General features: G+C 42.3%; 1 protein-coding gene across 2 annotated transcripts in view; it reads left to right on the top strand.

Moving 5' to 3' along the window:
- UROC1 (urocanate hydratase 1) overlaps positions 1–18305 on the top strand; it is a 216284-nt gene that overhangs the window by 84265 nt on the left and 113714 nt on the right. For both annotated transcript variants that reach the window (XM_086950924.1, XM_086950925.1), the window contains exons 7-11: positions 4824–4890; positions 6561–6704; positions 8545–8633; positions 14029–14091; positions 15760–15939. In XM_086950924.1, coding sequence (XP_086807050.1) covers positions 4824–4890; positions 6561–6704; positions 8545–8633; positions 14029–14091; positions 15760–15939 — 543 coding nt within the window. The remainder of the gene's footprint in view (positions 1–4823; positions 4891–6560; positions 6705–8544; positions 8634–14028; positions 14092–15759; positions 15940–18305) is intronic.

The following is an 18305-nucleotide window of genomic DNA, read 5'->3' as shown; positions in this document are numbered from 1 at the left end:
AGTGGACAGCCATTTTGGAGTTGGAAATTAAAAAAATAAGCATGCTTTGGGATGCAACAAAAAACACTGAAGCAGGAGGCCTGTTAATAGAGTGCATGCAACTACTAGTGGCTGGCAAAACTTGTTTAAAAAATAAATATAAAAAAAAGACAAAATGGAGTTGGGGAGAGGTGTTGATGCTGAGCCGCTGATGAGTTAGTGCTTGCCCTGTCATTTCTAAAAATAAAATAGGTAAAAATTGTAGTTCCTGTTAACATTGGAAGGAAAAAGCTCCAAACAAATCTATGGTAGAAAAGTGAGGCTTCTGGGGTGAGACAAAAACCTGAATAGGGAGGAAAGCCACCAAACCATGAGCCTCGAACTGAGCTAGAAAAAGCATTCAATTATGACCAAGGGCCAACCCACAGCTACTCTATGTACAGAACTCTGGAGAGTAGGCCCCAGACAGCAAAAAGCTAACAGTGTTTGCAAACCAGGCACAAAAAGGGATGGAATTAGGCACAGTGAGGATGGTGACCAGTGTGCTAAGGGGAACAACGTTTACAACGCAACTTTTACAACGCACTACCTTTACAACAAGACTTTTACAACGCAACATCCATTACAACGCATACCATTACAACGCATTCTGCTAGTGGGCATTCAGCACTCATTGTGCAACCCACTATCTCACCATTTAAAACCTGTCTAAGGTATGCCATTGCAGCCTGTAGTGCAGTGTTGAACTGCCAATTTGACCTCATAAAATAAACCTTTTGTCAGCTTGGCTCGTCACGCTGCACGGTGGGGCTGTGCTCATGATGAGCTGAGCTCGTCATGACCATGCCAGTTTCTTAGAACGCTCAGCACCGCGGGGGGGAATTAGCCCCGCGCGTGTCGTGACGAGCTCACCTCGTCATGAGCACACCGCCACCGTGTTCATGACTAGCTCAATCAATCATCGCATTTATGAAGCACGCTACTCACCCGCTAGGGTCTCAAAGTGCTGAGAGGGGGGGGGGTTTGGTGCTGCTACTGCTCGAAGAGCCAGATCTTGAGTTGCATCCTGAAGGAGAGATGGTCCTGGGTCAGCCACAGCTGGGAGGGGAGGGAGTTCCATGTCTTGGCCGCCAGGTAGGAGAAGGATCTTCCTACGGTGGTGGTTCTGCAAATCCAAGATACGAGGAAGAGGCTGGCAGATCGGAGCTGAGCTAGTCATGAGCAGGGAAGGGGATTTATAATACAAATGTCAACCCAAATGTAGGCTTTAAACATCCCATAGTGCAGGGTGCATTGTACTTAAAAAATAGAACATGTGTTCTTAAGTTTACAAGTCCTTGTTATGAAAAATTCGTTTTTCACTACTGTAAAGCCTTTTTCTCCCATTGGATAAGATTGGGGTCCTTTTTTACATTTAATAACTGCTACCTTTTTTGACAACCGATGGGGATGTCCAGTTTGGACTCAAATGAATTGTAATTTAAAACCCTATTTAATGGGAAGTCCAATTTTAAGTCCCAATTCTGAAAATGCCACTTTTAGAACGCTGCCATTTTCTTGTCCTAACCATTTTGCCCCTGCTGCCTCTGACCAGGGGTCACATGACTGAATAGTTTGGCAGTTTGTGCATTCTTTCCAGACAGTTAAATAAAGGGGGACTAGGTGTTGGCAGGGTGGGCCATCCTGCCAGGATGGGTGGGGTGGAGTTGTTCCCTGCCACACTTGTATGTGAAAGGGCTGCCTTCAGCACACTCAAAGGGACCTGAGACCAGTCTCTTAGTGTCACTCCAGGCTACTTGGAGCCTTGGCCTGGGAAGGGAAGAACTTTCCAGAGCAAGGTGTGGGGGTAGCCGAGATGTCATCCTCACTTCAAAGGCTGATACCAGGTAAAAATATTGGACCTCCTGAGCCACCTTTTTTGTACACTCCTTGACCTGCAGATCTTACAGAGGAAGGACTGCCTTGTTTTCAAAGGACAGCCCTGCTGCTTGAGGCTTGCCATGTTTCCTGTAGGACTTACCTGTTGCTTGAGGTTCGCCCTTTTCTCTGCAAAGGAAGACTAAACCTGTTTGCTGTCCTCTGCTGGAGTGAGTTCCTGATTCCCCCAAGAGATGACTCCATAGGTCCTGGACCTTTGGGTGGCATCAAAGAAAACGCCTCCTGGCCTAAGTGAAGGTTTCAACAAAACCAGCACAAAGTGATGTGAAGCTACGCCAAGTCTCGCCGCTCAGCTACAAGCTTCATCGGAGCCACGGAAACCTCACAAAACTCCGCCTCCCACCAAGTAAATAACGTGCAACTCTCAGAGGGCCAACCTTGGTGCTGTGCCTAGCCTATGCTCCATCGTGGTCGGCCTGAACTTGTGACTTTGTCCCAGTCTAGAATGACCAGATGGTCACAGTTTGCACTATCTGCTTCTTGGTGCTATTTTGACAGAACCTTCACATTTTAAAATCTCCAGTTCTATTGATTGAATTTTTATCATTTTGGTCTTAGTTCATTTATTAAAAGTTACTCTTTTTTTCCTAATTGAATTGTGTTGTTTCTTGTTGTGTTTTCAGTGTATTACTGATTGTGTGGTACATAGGTACTTCACACAGAGCCTCTAAAATAAGCCTGATTGCTTATGTGCCAGGCTACGAGAAGGTTAAGCACAGGTTATTTTGTGACTGACCAGGATTGTGGTTGTTGCTTGACTGTATATAACACCCACCTCAACCAGTAACCCAATTTGTTAAAATGGGGAACATCAGACTCCCACTACCCAGTGTTCCCACACAACTACTAATAAAAACATTACCTCGCTTGTGTGCTTTGGCCTGTTGTAACTGACAGTGACAGGATACATTTTTTAATATGTGAAGTCCGTATATGTTGTCAATGTGGTTTTCACACGGTCACAGTTTTGACCCACTCCTGTCCTGTGAAATAGGCTTGATATTTGCGGGGGAACCTGGATAATAAATCTGTTGGGATTCATACTAGCCACATCCCCTTCTCCCGTTTCTGTCAAGAAGGATAATGGTCCAGGTGCTGATTCACTCACATATGGACTACGGGAATGCACTTTATCTGGGAGCTCCTAAAGCCATGACGACCAGATTACAGTTCATTCAGGGTTGTGCAGCCCATTTGCTCCTGGGTCTCCATTATCAACAATCGGCCAAACCTGCTTTGAAAACTCTACACTGGCTACCAATATCAGAAAGAATCACATTCAAGGCACTTAGCATTACCCATAAGTCTTTCCATGGGAAGGGACCTGAGATCAATCAATCTATAATCACCCCCTACTACCCTAACAGAAGCCTCTGCTCAGCGAACATGTTGCTCGCAACAGTGCCAAAAAGAAAGAGAGCAAGAAGCGGCGACCACTCTTTCCTCTATAATGCGGCTAGGCTGTGGAATGCCCTTCCCCCTTACATACGTCGGGAAACTAACCACTTGTCTTTCAGGAAATTACTTAAAACCTGGCTTTTCAAAATTACCGTCAGTAAAGGTGTTGTCTCAGTTTGCATCCGCAAACAACGCTGGGATGCCTCAGGGTAGCTATGCGCTCTATAAATTTTCATTTCAAATATCACCATCAATTCTTCTGTGGCTCTAATTTTCAGAGATGACTGAGGTTTTTCTGGGTGCCGGCTGACTCCGGGCTCAAATACTTGACACCTCCCCAGATGAATCAGCACCACCATCAAAGCCATCCTCCAGCGTGGGAACCCCTGCTCAGACCTATGGACAATCAATACTTTTGATATTCCCCCCCCCTCTCAGAGGGCCTAGGGGAAGACCAATTTGAATCAAGAATTGGCAGCGATTCATTCTTGTGTAAGAAAGACTGAAGAAAAGTTCTATGATTCAGGGGAAACAAAGTCGTGTTCATCGTGTGCTCTCTGTGAGCCAATTGGGGTTAGAGCAGTCCGGTAGCCAGAATTGAAAACCTTGCGATGTGTAGATTTTGAAAATATATGGTTGTGGTAGGTATCCACCAGCCCACGGGTGATACCAGTTCTCAAGTGAGGCATACTGAACTGACCTTAGGTTTTCAGTTCTTTTCCAGATTTCTCAAATGCACTGCATTCACCCTGAACCTTTGGAAAGCCCGTACATTTCGGGTGCCGCCACTCTCCAGACTCGGAGAAACAAAGTTGGGGTCACGCCTTGGCAGGGATGTGTCCATGCACAAGGGATTCGATAGAAAATTATAGTTGTTTTGGTAAAACAAATGCTAAAAACTGAGTTTGTTCTGCGAGAATTAGAAAATGAACTGTTTTATACATAGTCCTGAATGTGAGTCCTCAAATGAACAGTGTACCAACGGTGTAAGGTATTACTTAAATAATGGTGCACACGATATTGCCTAGGAAAACTCACAGATATTTGGTTAGCCTTTCAGGATTTGTTTGTCCATTTGAGAAATGCAACAAAATATTGAGAACATTTATTGAAAAAATTAAAACCTCTGCAAATCTTCCATTGCATCTGCTGCGAGACTGTGTGGTGTACACCATTTCATAGACCTGAATATGCCATAAAAGGTAGTTTGTACGTGTAGCCTTAGGGACCAAAAAGGTACATGTGTTTGAACAACCTAATGCCATCTTTTAATAAAATGGACCCGGCGCAGAAATGTGCAAACGCCCTAACAGTTAAATGGTTAAAAGTTTGTATACGGTCATGTGGCACTTTTGTTGTAGGGCGATTGAGGAATAAAATAACTGCTCATTGAGCGGTTCACCCCAACGCCCTTGAGAACTGGCCTTTCCTGTGTTGAGTATTCTAGGGTGCATGTGGACAGCTCTCAGCCATATGATTGACGTGATCTTGGTGTCTGTTGTTTGCAGGTACGGGCAGATGACTGCAGGCAGCTACTGTTACATTGGGCCGCAGGGGATAGTCCACGGTACAGTGGTAAGTGGTTACCTGGAGCGCGTGCTGCAAAGGCCTCTTCTAGAAACTACACTGTGGGACCTACCAAATGGAGGGCTCATCTGAGCATTGAAGGGCCCTGATAACTGATAAAAGTTTATTTGTTGATTAATTAAAATCATTACAAACAAAAGAACAATACATATCCATAACAAAATCGAATTAAAAATAAACAAATACACAATCAATGTAATTTTAAAAACATCGGAAAGATCCACCTATCATAAAATGATCAATGACGATTTTAACAGTTTGATAATATCCTATTAGCAGCAAAAGAAAAAGTTCATTGTGCTTACAGCATCAGAACTGAAGTACCTTATGCTAGCAGCAAATATTAATGATTTCAACATTATGCCAATAACAATTAACAGCCAAAGACATTGTGCATTCGGAACCAAAAGTAGAGTGCTGACAGCAAAAATTACAAATAGCCTCCTTAAATTAGTAATACTACCTGGAATACTATGCAACAACAGTGGTTACAGTGCCATAGGCTTATTACTAGGGGTAAACTCCAATAAAATTAATTACAATGGCATTGTGCTATACCTAAAATACAATGCCTTAAGCTAGCAGCAGATATTAACGGTTTCAACATATTGCCAATAACAATTAGCAGCCAGAACAAAGTGCATTGTGCATTCAGTCCAGATAGTAAAGTGCTAACAGCAAAACTTACAAATAAACCCCTCCAGTTAGTAATACTACACGGAATACTATGCAACAATAATAATTAAAGTGCAATAGGCTTATTGCTAGGAGTAAACTCCGGGAGAATTAAAGTGACTTGTGCTATGCTTAAAATACAATCCACCATAATAGGGTAATTTTCGATACTAAATGAATTTAAAACACTTTAAAATAGCCCCCAAACTCCCTAAAAACATTTAAGAACCTTATATCCTTACCATTTTATCTAAATGCTTTTCACAACGGGAATTCATTTGCTTATAATGTCTACTTTGCGGAGTTTCTTTTCAGCAATAAAGATAAACTTAACAAATTGATGAATACATTTGATGATAACCCCTCTTAGACAGACAATAATTGCATTCCTACATGTTCTAATTCCCAATTCGTTAAAAATAGGCTTTAAGATAATCTTCCGCGCCTCTGACAAAATTGGGCATAAGGTTACAATGTGTTGTAAAGTTTCATCACACAGCCCACAGGACCCGTTGCACTGCACGCTGTGCATATTGTGATGATGTTGATAAGTTATGCTTTAGGTTATTAGAAAGCTGCCAGTCCTGTTTACCCTCGCTGGTAATGTCCTCCATAAGAATGGCTTAATGTAAATACATTCCAGTAGTGCTATTCAGGCCACACAGTGTGTTTCGGGGGCATTCTTATTAATTGTCAACCTCTGTTAAATATTGAAGATAAAAATGTTTATCTGTGGTGTTTCATAAACCAGAATGTTGTTTCAGTCACACTTTCATTCAAGGGGAAATATTTGTTTTGTGCATCTTAGTTCACTTTAATGAGCATCTCTTGCTTCATGTGATGGTGCAAGGATGACAAACATAGCTCGATCTTGATACTTTTGCGGACACTTATATTGGTAAAGGGGATCTATTTGTGTAATTGATAAGCTATATAAGGTTTGGATCCAATAATACCCTGATCAATCTTCTCTTATTGCAAAGCTCACCGTGCTGAATGCAGGACGCCGCTACCTTGGCCTCGACGACCTGGCGGGGAAGGTCTTTGTCACATCGGGTCTTGGTGGCATGAGTGGTGCCCAAGCCAAAGCCGCAGTCATTGCTGGATGCGTTGGCGTCATTGCGGAGGTAGGCACAGTATGTTCTGATCGATTGGTGGTGGAAGAAAGATGCTCTCAATGTGATGTTGAGTGAGTGTTGGCTAAGGGGTTCGTGGTTCTTTTAGAGTATAACTTTTCTTCCCAAGATGTGCTGCTGTTGACCACTTTAAGAGCTCATTTTACATGTTTACCATGGATCATGAAAACCAATAACTTATTTTAAGATAACTGAATGTAGTAATGCGCCTCACCCATTGGTTTGCATAGGCTATTTGCATCTGTGCAGCAACAGCCACAATTTCCATGGCATTGTAGTGCATTCTGTAACTGTGCCCTTTTTTACGGAATTAGTAAGACTGTTAATCAACGAAGTTTTTTTTATTGTATAGGTTTAGTAGAGAGTATGTTGAATGTTTAATTTAGAAGTGTCTTGGCTAAACTCCTGTGACGGTAACTTGATTTTGACCTTGGGAGAATATTACATATGCGGTGGGTGTGCCAAAGAACGACTTAAGTTTTCCTTCTTTGAGTGACTGATGGTTGAGAACTGTCTTGGAGTAAGGCACTCTCTATCAGTGCATCACAGTCCAGAAAAGTAATTATGATGCCATGTTTTGTAAAAGAAGGGATCATGCAGTGCTTAATTTGTAAAACCATAGGTGCCATAGCCCTCGTCGGGAGGCCTTGGCAGCAGCAATCACTCCTTTCCCCTGCCAGCGCTGCCAGTGACAAATTGGCAGTGCCAATTCAGACTATTCTAGGCCCATAAAGCTATAAGACTGGCTTTGGCTGCAGGTATTAGTCATTTCTGAAGTATTTTGAATTAATAAACCTCGGTTTTGCCCATTTTTATATTAGACAAACAGCGCCACCATGTGGCAGACTGACATAAGCGCTGTTAGCAATTCAGTGCCAGTGCCTGGTACTGGAAACCACTGCCTCAAATTAAGCACTTTGGTTATCTGTTTAAGCTAGATTTGGCAGTGTTTCTGTGGTGTGTGTGTTACTTTGTTGCTTGATAGTGCTGCTGTATTAGCGGTGTTTTTGCTAACTCTGACACTGGTGTTGTGTGCTTTAATATGAGGGTTCTGTATGTTATGTGCTGTCTGAGTGACAATTTTGAGATGTCTTGTGTTGACGTGTGACTATGTTTGAGTGTTCAGTGCTTTCAAGAGTTTGGCAAAATACTGCTTGGCGGATATCAAACCTATGTTGGATGTGTCGAAGTAAACACTGTTTATAGTGTTCTGATGGTACGCGTGCGTGCTGCTCAACAGCCAAATTTGCGATTCCTTTGGCAAATTTTGTAAATCCATTAGAGTGATTACCAACAGTATTTTTTTCCATAATAGTTTCATAGGTTAACTGGACAGTATCTTCTCTGGAACCTGGAACTCTGTCAAAGGGATTTTCACTATTTTACCTAACATGAGAAGCTCTTCAATCTAATTAAATATAAATTTGACCTTTGTTTTGCATCTGATTGGCCTTTCTGGAGTTGTGCTGCTGGATGGGCATTAACTGGCATCTTGGCTTCAAACTGTTATCAACAAAAAATACTTTTCAGGTTTCATAAATGCTTTACTCTGATGCATCCAAGCAGTTGGAACCAGCTTGGAATACTATCTAGAATCCTACATGCATAAAAACAACGCACAAGTGTGAAATTGAGGGCAGTGTTTGCTAGAAGGGCAGTGATAGGACACCAGGAAGGTATACATTGTTTTGTCAATGGACTTTATTCCATGGGAGACCTTAATTTTGGCTTTGCAGGTTTTATAGCTTTAGCCTTGTTTCCAATTTGAAGCACAATTTTGCAATGGCGCTTGGGGTGATGGACGGGCTAATGACTTGCAACCCTTTCTTAGGTGGACAAAGCGGCCTTATTGAAGCGTCACGCGCAAGGATGGCTCATGGAAGTTACCAACAGCCTGGATCAGTGTGTGGCTCGAATAAGGTGAGGGTCCGAATATGCCACAGGGACTTCTGAATCTCTTACTATGGTGATTGTGACAGTTTTCATCTTTTTTCTGTTTCTCATTGTCTAACCCAAATGAACAGGACATCTGCATCTAAAGGACTGGTATCGTCTGATTTTCTAAATATGTTTTCCCTTGCAATGTTTTTTATACTTTACTGTTGTAATTCATCCTCTTGGATGATGCAACAAGGCCCTGGTGATGTATGTACATATTTGTATGTTTGGAAAACGAATCACTGAAAACAATTAAAAGGAGATTTGTAGTGAAGCACTTGGAAAACAAAGAAGCATTTCATGAAACAAAAAATAGACTTCCTTAAAAAATTAAAAAAACACCCTGAAAAGCACTGCAATTCTGTGCTTATGGTGATCAATGGCGTAGCTTGGGCGGGACCACAGGGGCGGTTGCCCAGTGCTCACAATTCTTAGACGCATTCTTAGGCTTCGGGGCGCAGGGGCATTATTAATGGCCCAACATTTTAAAAGAAAAGTGGAAGGATACCTGCCTTGCCCCGGGTGCTGGCAGCCCACACTACGCCGCTGATGGTGAGCAAGGAAATGACCCCCCACCCCGCCATGCATTGCTCATGGGCTGCCATGATAGAACACGTAGCATATGGCTGAGCACCATGCAAAACTCGATTCTGTGGGTAAAAATGTTCAGAGCAGGGTTTGGTCTCCCTGTGCATTGGGGCTACTGATGAAGTTGGCTCTGACCTAGTCAGCCTGGGGGATGGGATAGGACGTTGTGATTGCTTTGCTGGAACCTCCTCTGTAAAGAGTAAGGAAATTACCCCTGAATTACTGCGCCGTACCCATCAATACTGCAGGGCCTATCAATCTGCACCGGAAGTTATTTGTGCACCCTGTGGCTTGGGTACAGCATGTAAATTTTTCATACAACCTTACAACAAGTAGTCGTACAAGAGGATTGCCCCAGTCAAGAGTCTTGACGCGTGTGGCCTCTTATGGAACAATACAATTCAAAAGATCTAAGCCTTTTGAAAACGCATTCTTGGGGGAATGAAAAAAGTATCAGGTCCTGGAGTTGAAAAATACCTTGGCACTGTTAGGAGTTGTAATTTTTTCAAAATTATATTTTCTCTGAGGTTTTTTTATTTCAATAAACTTTATTCGGTTTACATACTAGAAAACCATAAAGTTAGAATTCATCTATAAAAATGTACAAAGCACATAATACATAACTTTAGGTACAATACAAATATTCCAATTTATATACAAAGATTATTGGAGTAAAAAGGACATCAAATTGTTTCAATTTGAAAATGAATTCATAAAATGCAGCAGCCAAGTCTTTTAGGGTTCCAGACATTTTCTGTACCTTGGGGAACATTTCAGAAAACCAACCACAAACTGAATACATTCAGGCTTTAATAATTGCAAAAAATAGAGGGCGGGACGAACCTGTAAAAAATTTCTCTTTTTTAAAAGAGATTTTAAAAAGCGCCTCCGAGGGGCTTCATAAAAATTACAGAACACAAAGTGCAGCAGATCCTGAGGAGACCTACTGTCGCAGCCACAGGGTGCTAACACTTGTCCTTTGTGACTCCCCTTCGGTATGGCTAATGAAAGATGGAAGTAATCCAATCTAAATCTGATCAATAGGAAACGCTTGTGAGCCGACAAAGGCCACGAGAGATATGGCTCCATATCTAGAGATGATTTAAGCATCATGTGCTTACGGACACTAATTTTCAACAGTTCCACCTCCTCTCTTTTACCTTTTTTACGCACAATAAAATATTGTTTCACAAAAGCCACATCTGCCCTGGTAATACAGTCATGTATTAAAAAAAGATCCGGACGCCTCAACTCTCTAAAGCACCCCTTTAAATACTTTAACCACAGTATATCGATCATGTGGTCCAGGCTCAAGGTCTCTTTAAGTAGCTCTTGAGTAAGGCCAAGGTCTTCATTTAGCCAATATTTGAGCCAAAAAAGCATTGGGCGCATAGCCAGAGTATCCCAAATGAATGTAAGGCCAGTTTCTTCATGAACTATTAGGTTTGCAGTCCCTTTAGGAACCCCCAGCAACTGCTTTAAAAAAATTGTTTTCCATCACCTGGATACCCTCCAAACCTGTATAGCCCCACAATTCGCTCCCATAGCTAGCGATCGATACACTCTTGGCTTGATAGATCTTCAACATTGCAGTTATTGCGCGATAGCCCATTTTAGCCGCGAAGTTAAAGATCGCTGCATTGGACCTGGTCACCTCTCCCCTTTTCTTCATAGATAGTGTGCCCCAATCCAGACGATCGTCCAGTAGGCCACCCAAATAGGAGAACGTAGAGGTAATTGACACTCTTTCTCCGTTCACCTTAAAGGTGCACTGCCTCTTGTTTGAGGTTTGTTGCTCTTGTGTTGAGGTTTGAAATGCCCCATTTCCTTTTTCGCTGTCTTTATGGCGAACATCCGTCCCTTCTCTTGGATTCCGAGCTGCAATCTGTTATCTCACTAGGAATCCTCTCTCTGCCTGTGCACTTCTCGGAACATTGTTAGTAGCATTTGTGTTCTAAAGAAATATCAAAATGTGCAAAGTTATATCTTTCATTCTATATTTCAATGTATATATACTATGCACAAGAAGATGGTGGATTTGCACATGTGCCAAAAAGGGGAATAACATGCCCAGATTGTATTGGTGTACATGTATATGGTCAAGACATTGATTTGGATAAGTGTTTGGTATGAATCAAAAGGATACAGTCCTCATTAGATGATCTTTAGAGGTTAAGTAAAAAGTTTCAAGAGGTCTCACTTTCCATAAAGTTGTGAGTAAACGTCTAGAGATATGGTGGTGTGATTTCTTCTCTTGAATGAGGTTGCAGGAGCTGAACCCTATGATGGTCATGGTGTAAACAAAACCATTTATTTTACAGAAATTCTCTTGGCAGACTGGTGAATGACCTTACTATAGAGTGTTAAAAAATAACCCAAGTTCAAGGATAGTTTGAGGAACCAAATTCAAAACCCTGAAGTCCTCAAACCTGACTTAGTGGATTCAAATTTAATAAAACACACAAAGTGATTGGACGAGAGCGCTTTTTCTGCACTTTCCAACCACAGACCCAACTTTTAGACCAAGTTAATGAACTCTCAAACAGTGTATGCCTCATGAACCCAGCCCCAGGGTTCACAGCTTGCGTGGACTTACCTGCCATAGGCTGTGTACAGTAGAGGTGCTCAGCAGTGTGCACAGGACGAGGCTGCCTCAGTGGCGGCTCCTCTGCTAAGGGGGAGGAGCGTCGCCCACTGATCACTGAGCGAGCAATTAAAAACTGAAAAATAAAATAACTTAATGTCATCATTTTATTTAAGCTACTGCCTCAGTTGGTTGGGGGCAGGGCTGAGATGGGCTGTTTATAGTCTGGGGGAGGTAGGTACTTACTAAGTGCGCATGACACTTTGGCCGGCCGTTTTGGGCTGGGCAAAATGTCATGCGCACTTTGCATGTTCTCTACCGAGGCTGCATTACTGCCTGGGTGGGAAACTGGACCAGGCTCCCATTCCCTTTCTGAATCCGAACCACGGTGTTCAGAACAACAACAACCCTGCATTGCAGTGTTACGATTCGTTCAAGGGAGCCTGGGTGCTTCCTACTTCCACAGAAACCAGGAAGAGGACGGAGGAGAGTTAGCAGCCGGCCAGCTGACCAGCAGCATCCAGGTAATTGTTTTTTTTAAATGTATTAATTCCATCTCCTCTGTGCGTATATTCCGGTCTGTAGTGTTGCAACAGATCATGCCAAAAATGAGCAATTTTAGACCATGTCAGAAAATCTGGGAAATTAAAAAGTTGCATGCAATGTTCCACATTTGAACCTGCCGGTTACACTTTCAAGTATCTGTAAACAGTATAAATCCCGACGTCCCACTGGTTAGGATATTTTAATGGAAGAACAAGCATGAACTTGCTTCGAATCTAGTAGTCAAAACAAGACCCAAGGTTAGTAACTCTGCATATATGCACTTCACTTGGCGATACCCCCTGGCATGCACTGTGCAATTAATGTTGCTCTTCAAAACGTATTGTATCAATACTATAAAATCTGCTTAGAGTTGGCTTGGACTTCACCAGAGGGGTACTACCCTCTCACCACCTTCCATTGGCTGTTCTGTGTATCGTTCCAGGAAGTGTTTGCATTAGAATGCTCAAGGGACTATTTCACATCTGAAATACTCTATCATCAGACATTCAGTTCTTTATCAGGCATTGTATATAGAAGCAATCCTTTTTATTATATTATATTTTTGTGCAGCAGGCTTTTTAGTGTCCTTGTCGGTACTAGAGTACGATTCTGAACTTTGGATGGCCACTTAATTGTTTCCTTTTCCTTTTCAGAGGTATACTAATTTTAACACTATTACAACCACCACCGCCTTCCCACAAACGCTATTACCACCACTACTTCACCATTACAATAATTAAATCATTACTATCACCATTACCAGTTCCACCATTAACACCATAATTACCAACACAATTACCTCCATTACCACCACCAGTATTACTTCCATTACAACTACCACCATTATCACGCTTACCACATCACAATATTTATTTCTACCACTATTACCAATATCACCTTTACGGTCATTACCATTAGAACAAAGTTACCACCAACATTACCAATACCATTGCTACATCTCCACTACAATTACCACCAGCTTTGCTATCACTGTTACCTTCCACCACCACATTTACCAACAGAACTACCACCACCAAACCCACCAGGTCTGTATTTAAAGAGCTAGCACATGCAAATAAGGGCTTGAACAAACGCAATTGCATGCATTGGCTTATTGAAGCTAGACCTGTTGGTTTCCTGAATTCTTTTTTTTTTTTTAAATAACTTTTTATTAAACAATCATCGGTATATCATCAGTTAAATCAATACAAGACAGAAATACGCATGACAAGCAAGGAGTACAATGGCAAATTAGATGCAGTGAGAACTTCAAGGGGGAAGCAAATCGTCAAGCTCCATACTTTGTCGGGGGTGCAAATATCTCCATGATAGGAGTTCCACTGTGACCAAATGCGGGCCCATTTTTTAGGACAGCCTCGGGCCGTAAACACTGTCTTTTCTGTGAACATACACCAGTCCATATTGTGGTTTCCTGAATTCTTGTTTAATTGGTGCTGTGACATTGTGCATTGGGCGGAGTTGGGCGCCTGGATTACTTTCATTTTAACTCCACCCATTCTGATGCATTTGCGCAGATGGTAATAGAATAAGCTTAAATAGATTTTTTTTAATGTATTGTGGCCAACTTCATTGAGGATGACCATGTCTCACTTAGAACCTCGATTAATTTCACACTCTCTGTATCTCTCTCCATTGTAGGGAAGCCAGAAAGAACAAAACAGTTCTGAGTTTGGGCTACCACGGGAATGTGGTGGATCTGTGGTAAGTCTCTGTATACGATGTGCAACTGCCTGTGTTTCTCAGATACGCACTGGAGTGAAATCAACTAAATAGAACATTCCATGTAACTATCAATAAAACTGCAGTGAAGTGCATTATTATTCACTAGGTCGCTTGTGCATCACAAGCATAACATATACAATGATAAGACCTACCAAGGCTACTACAAGCCCTGCAGTGCATAGTGAAGGATCAGGACCATAAAACCCTCTGCCAAAAAATGACTAGGTAATTATCCAATGATGCCTTCACAATATTGCAGTGGGCCTATCGGAGTTCAGAACAGCAGCACATTACAAGCCCCCCCCCCGCATAGGTGAGGGGGGATTTCTGCTTGCAGTGAATTTGCAGGAAGACTTCCATTCCGTAGTATTCTGGGATGACTTGTGATGGTTTCTCTACTAGCGTCACCCCAATAATGTGTCAAGCTCGCGTATGCTTTTTTTGCACACATCCAGATCAGTGGAGGAGGTAGAAATCCACCTAATCTGCATCAAATTTATTTAGCTGAATTTGCAGAATTTTAAGACCTTCTCCATATTCTTTTGCTTGTATTTGGGCCAATTTGCCATCTAATAATTTGTGTACACTCTCATAAAAGTAAAAAAAAAAAGTGATGGATGGAATGCTTGAATGAATCTAGTCCACTGGAGATTAATGCAGGCTGCATACCAGTCAACCGTTATTTTGCATACCATGCCACCTCAGTTTGGATCCAGCCATATGCAACCTAAGACCAGGCTTGCAGTAGTTAGGGTTCATCATCCAAGTAGAGCTTGGTTCCAATGACGGTGTGCATGGGAGCCACATTAGGGCCTATTCCTCCCACATAGGGCAACACAAATGTATTAGAAAAGAATGATGGATGGAATGCTTCAGGTAATCTAAGCCACTGGTGGAACGGTGCTCAAAATAACGATGGACTAGGATTCCGTCCCGAGAAAATTACCAGTGGCCGAGATTAATTAAAGCATCCCACCCATCGCTTTTTTGTATACTTTAGTCACTCACGAAAGGCCAGCATAAACCAGTGTTATTCTACCTGCAAGACTGAGTTATCAGTTGTTTCGAGTTCGAGCATACTAAACCTTAATTTTCAGTGTTCAATTTCTAAATGTTTCTCACCAATAATTAAGGTCTTGAGAAAGCCATTGTCAAAAACATCTGGATTCACAATGAGGCATTGACCTAAATTGCTGAATTTAGCCTAATAGTATGGAGTACAGCTCCTCAGACTGTAGCTTATCACACAACCACTAATATTCCTACAGGTTCACCCTATTCTTGGCCAACTGTTCAGGGTTTCTTAGAACTACAGGTAAATAGAAAGTGATTTGCCAGATAGGTTCTTATTTTGCTTGACAGAAGCAAGATACTGAATTTCACAGTAGAAATTTTACCTATAAGGGATCTGTACTGAAGAAATAACCTGAACACCTTACCAAATGTGTGTGTAAATTTGAAGGTAATAGGACATTCTCTGCAGTTTTACACCACCAACCCCTTTACACTACCATAGTAATCTGAATGTAGTCTCACATTTGTACCGGAAATTTAACAGAAATGAATAGTTTTGTTTTACTCTGAACATTACCTCTCTAAGTGGGTTCGAATATCTTTCTAATGTCTTTCTAATTTCTGTTGACTCAGGGAACGGCTTGTACATGAATATGAAGCCACTGGAGATGTGCTTGTAGACCTAGGATCTGATCAAACGTCCTGCCACAATCCTTTCAGCGGTGGTTACTACCCGGTTCAACTCTCCTTCGAAGAGGCAAACCAGCTTCTCGCCACCAATCCAGAGAGGTTCCGGGAACTCGTGAAAGAAAGGTAGTGATCTAACTGAGTGGTTGGTGCTTTCAGAGTTTTGGGGAAGCATGCATTATTTGAACTTCTCAGTCTTTAACATTTCAATGACTTGTACCTCTTGTAACTGTTTTGTGGTAAAAATGTATGAGCGTCAACTAACCCCGAGATGGCCTTGACTGCAGTTATGGGTGTTTACATCTTTAAGTTTGAGAAAGGGCAACATAGTCATTTCCTTCGAGGAACAATTCAGGTTCCAATTACAGAAAAATCCAAATTGCAGCAATAAACAGAGGGTTGCAATGTTTGCTTTAAGTAACACCATGCCTTTTCTTGGCAGACCCTGATCATATTTATGGCTTCATGATGCCTCCCTGCATAAAGTGTGGGTGCTGGTTTGAAGGCTGGGTCACCACTCCCAGCCTTTTAGGTGATGTAGTCAGAAAGTCAACACAGGAGTCTTTTAAATGGTAGAGTGCTAGGATGACTACTGTAGGAAATTGGGTCATTGGTTGAGGGGGTTGTTAACCCTTCTCAAGCTACAACCATAATCCATGTAAAGGGTGGACCGTAACCGTCACTGAATAAACATATGCTTAACTCTCTGGTAGCTTTGGTACAAAAGCAGTCAAGCTTAACTTAGAGGGACCGTGTTAAGTAGTTATGCAGCATTTAAAACTGTAATAAAATGAAAACCATGCACAAGAAAATTCTAACAACAATTTAGACGAATAGAGTAAAATGTAATAAATAGCATGAGACCAAACAACAAATATCCAATCAGTAGAACTAGAGAGATGCAATTTTAAAGGTTTATTTAAAAATAGCTCCAAGAAGCAGAATGTGCTAACTGTGTATTTTGGTTGCATTAGACCGAAATGAAGTCACAAGATCAGCCTGACCCCAATGGAGTGCAGGCCAGGTTCATGAACCAGGTTAGTCTTGCTGTAAAAGTTACCATCTCAAAGTCCGACAAACAGAGTTCCAAACTTCAGGATTTCACAGGAGGGGATATACTGCTGCCAAACAAGCGTCCAGGGCCTCTTGGTTATCAGAAACTCACTCCAGCAGAGGCCAGCAGTCCTCGGGATGGTCTAGTTGCAGCAGGGCAGTTGCAGGGAGGCTTCTGGAGCTTGCTGTCTCCCTGTAGCTCAGAAAAGGCGGTCAGCCAACTGACCCGAAGAGTCGCTCTGATATTCCTGGGTTCAAGGAGATGGTCCTCTTTCCGGCAAGAAGCAAGGCAGGCCTCAAACAGCAGGGCAGTTCTCTGAGAAACAAGACCGTCTTCAAGCAGGAGGACAGCCCTCTGTAGTACAAGGCAGTCTTTCTGTAGTCTTATTCAGGTGTAGGAGTGTACTGAAGAGTTGATCTGAGGGTCCACTGTTTATACCTGATGCCAGCTTTGAAGTGGAAAAAGCTTCTGAAACGTTCTTCCTCCCTACCCAGGTCCCAAGATGTCTGGGCTGTCAAAACTCTGCCGTCCAGTTCTTTGCGAGTGTGACGAGGCAGCTCCTTTAAAGTGTAAGTGGGGCAGGTAACCGCTCTTCCCCCTCCCATACTGGCATGATGGCCCTCTCCAAGCTACACCCAAGAGCTATTGTTCACTGTCTGGGCCCAATACACATGCCTGATGGGGGAGCCATTAACAGACCCAGTCAATGGGAAACTCATAGAAAGCCTCCAAGTTTAGGGCAAGAACATGCCAACATTCTAAAAGTATAAACTTTCTGTGTCGGGCACTTAATCAGTAAGGCTAGGCCCTCTTCAAACTCCATAAACCTCCCAAATGCCCGCGCTGATATACCCTAACACATTCATTCAAATCCGTGGTTATACAACTCAATTCTTATGATCACCGTTTATTTACTCACTTTGACTCAAAGGTTTTTTTTTGGTACAGCATTCCCATTTTAAAAATAATACATACAGTTTTACAATTTTTTCATATACTGAACAAACCTAATCAGCACACATAAAGGATAGTTTTTTGATGTGCAAATCAATCTATCCTCATTGTCAAACTTTTGCAAAGTCATCCGGTGCCCTGTGCACCCCCTAACATTTTGCTTACTGGAACTGGTGGTAACTGACTCTGACTGACCCTGGGCTCTGTTTAACCAGGCCCAGGCCCAGTGCCAAGCTAAAAGGGACACATTAGAATACAGTTAAGACACCTAACATACACTAGGGTACACTATGGTATGGTGGGGGTACCCCTGTAATTGGCATGACCTACCACCTAAGCCCCTAGTATGTAATAGGGCAGGGGATTGAAGCTACCTAGAAGTCTCCAGTATCCTGGGGCAGGGCAGTTTAGAGGCCAGCAGATTATCTGCACCAGCATGTGTGCAGTGCTGACGCCGGAGGTCAGTTTAAAAGCTGCACTGGTG

This window comes from Lissotriton vulgaris, unplaced genomic scaffold, assembly GCF_964263255.1.
Source record: "Lissotriton vulgaris unplaced genomic scaffold, aLisVul1.2 SCAFFOLD_1244, whole genome shotgun sequence".
NCBI lineage: Eukaryota > Metazoa > Chordata > Amphibia > Caudata > Salamandridae > Lissotriton > Lissotriton vulgaris.
This window is presented reverse-complemented; position numbering and strand designations above follow the sequence as displayed.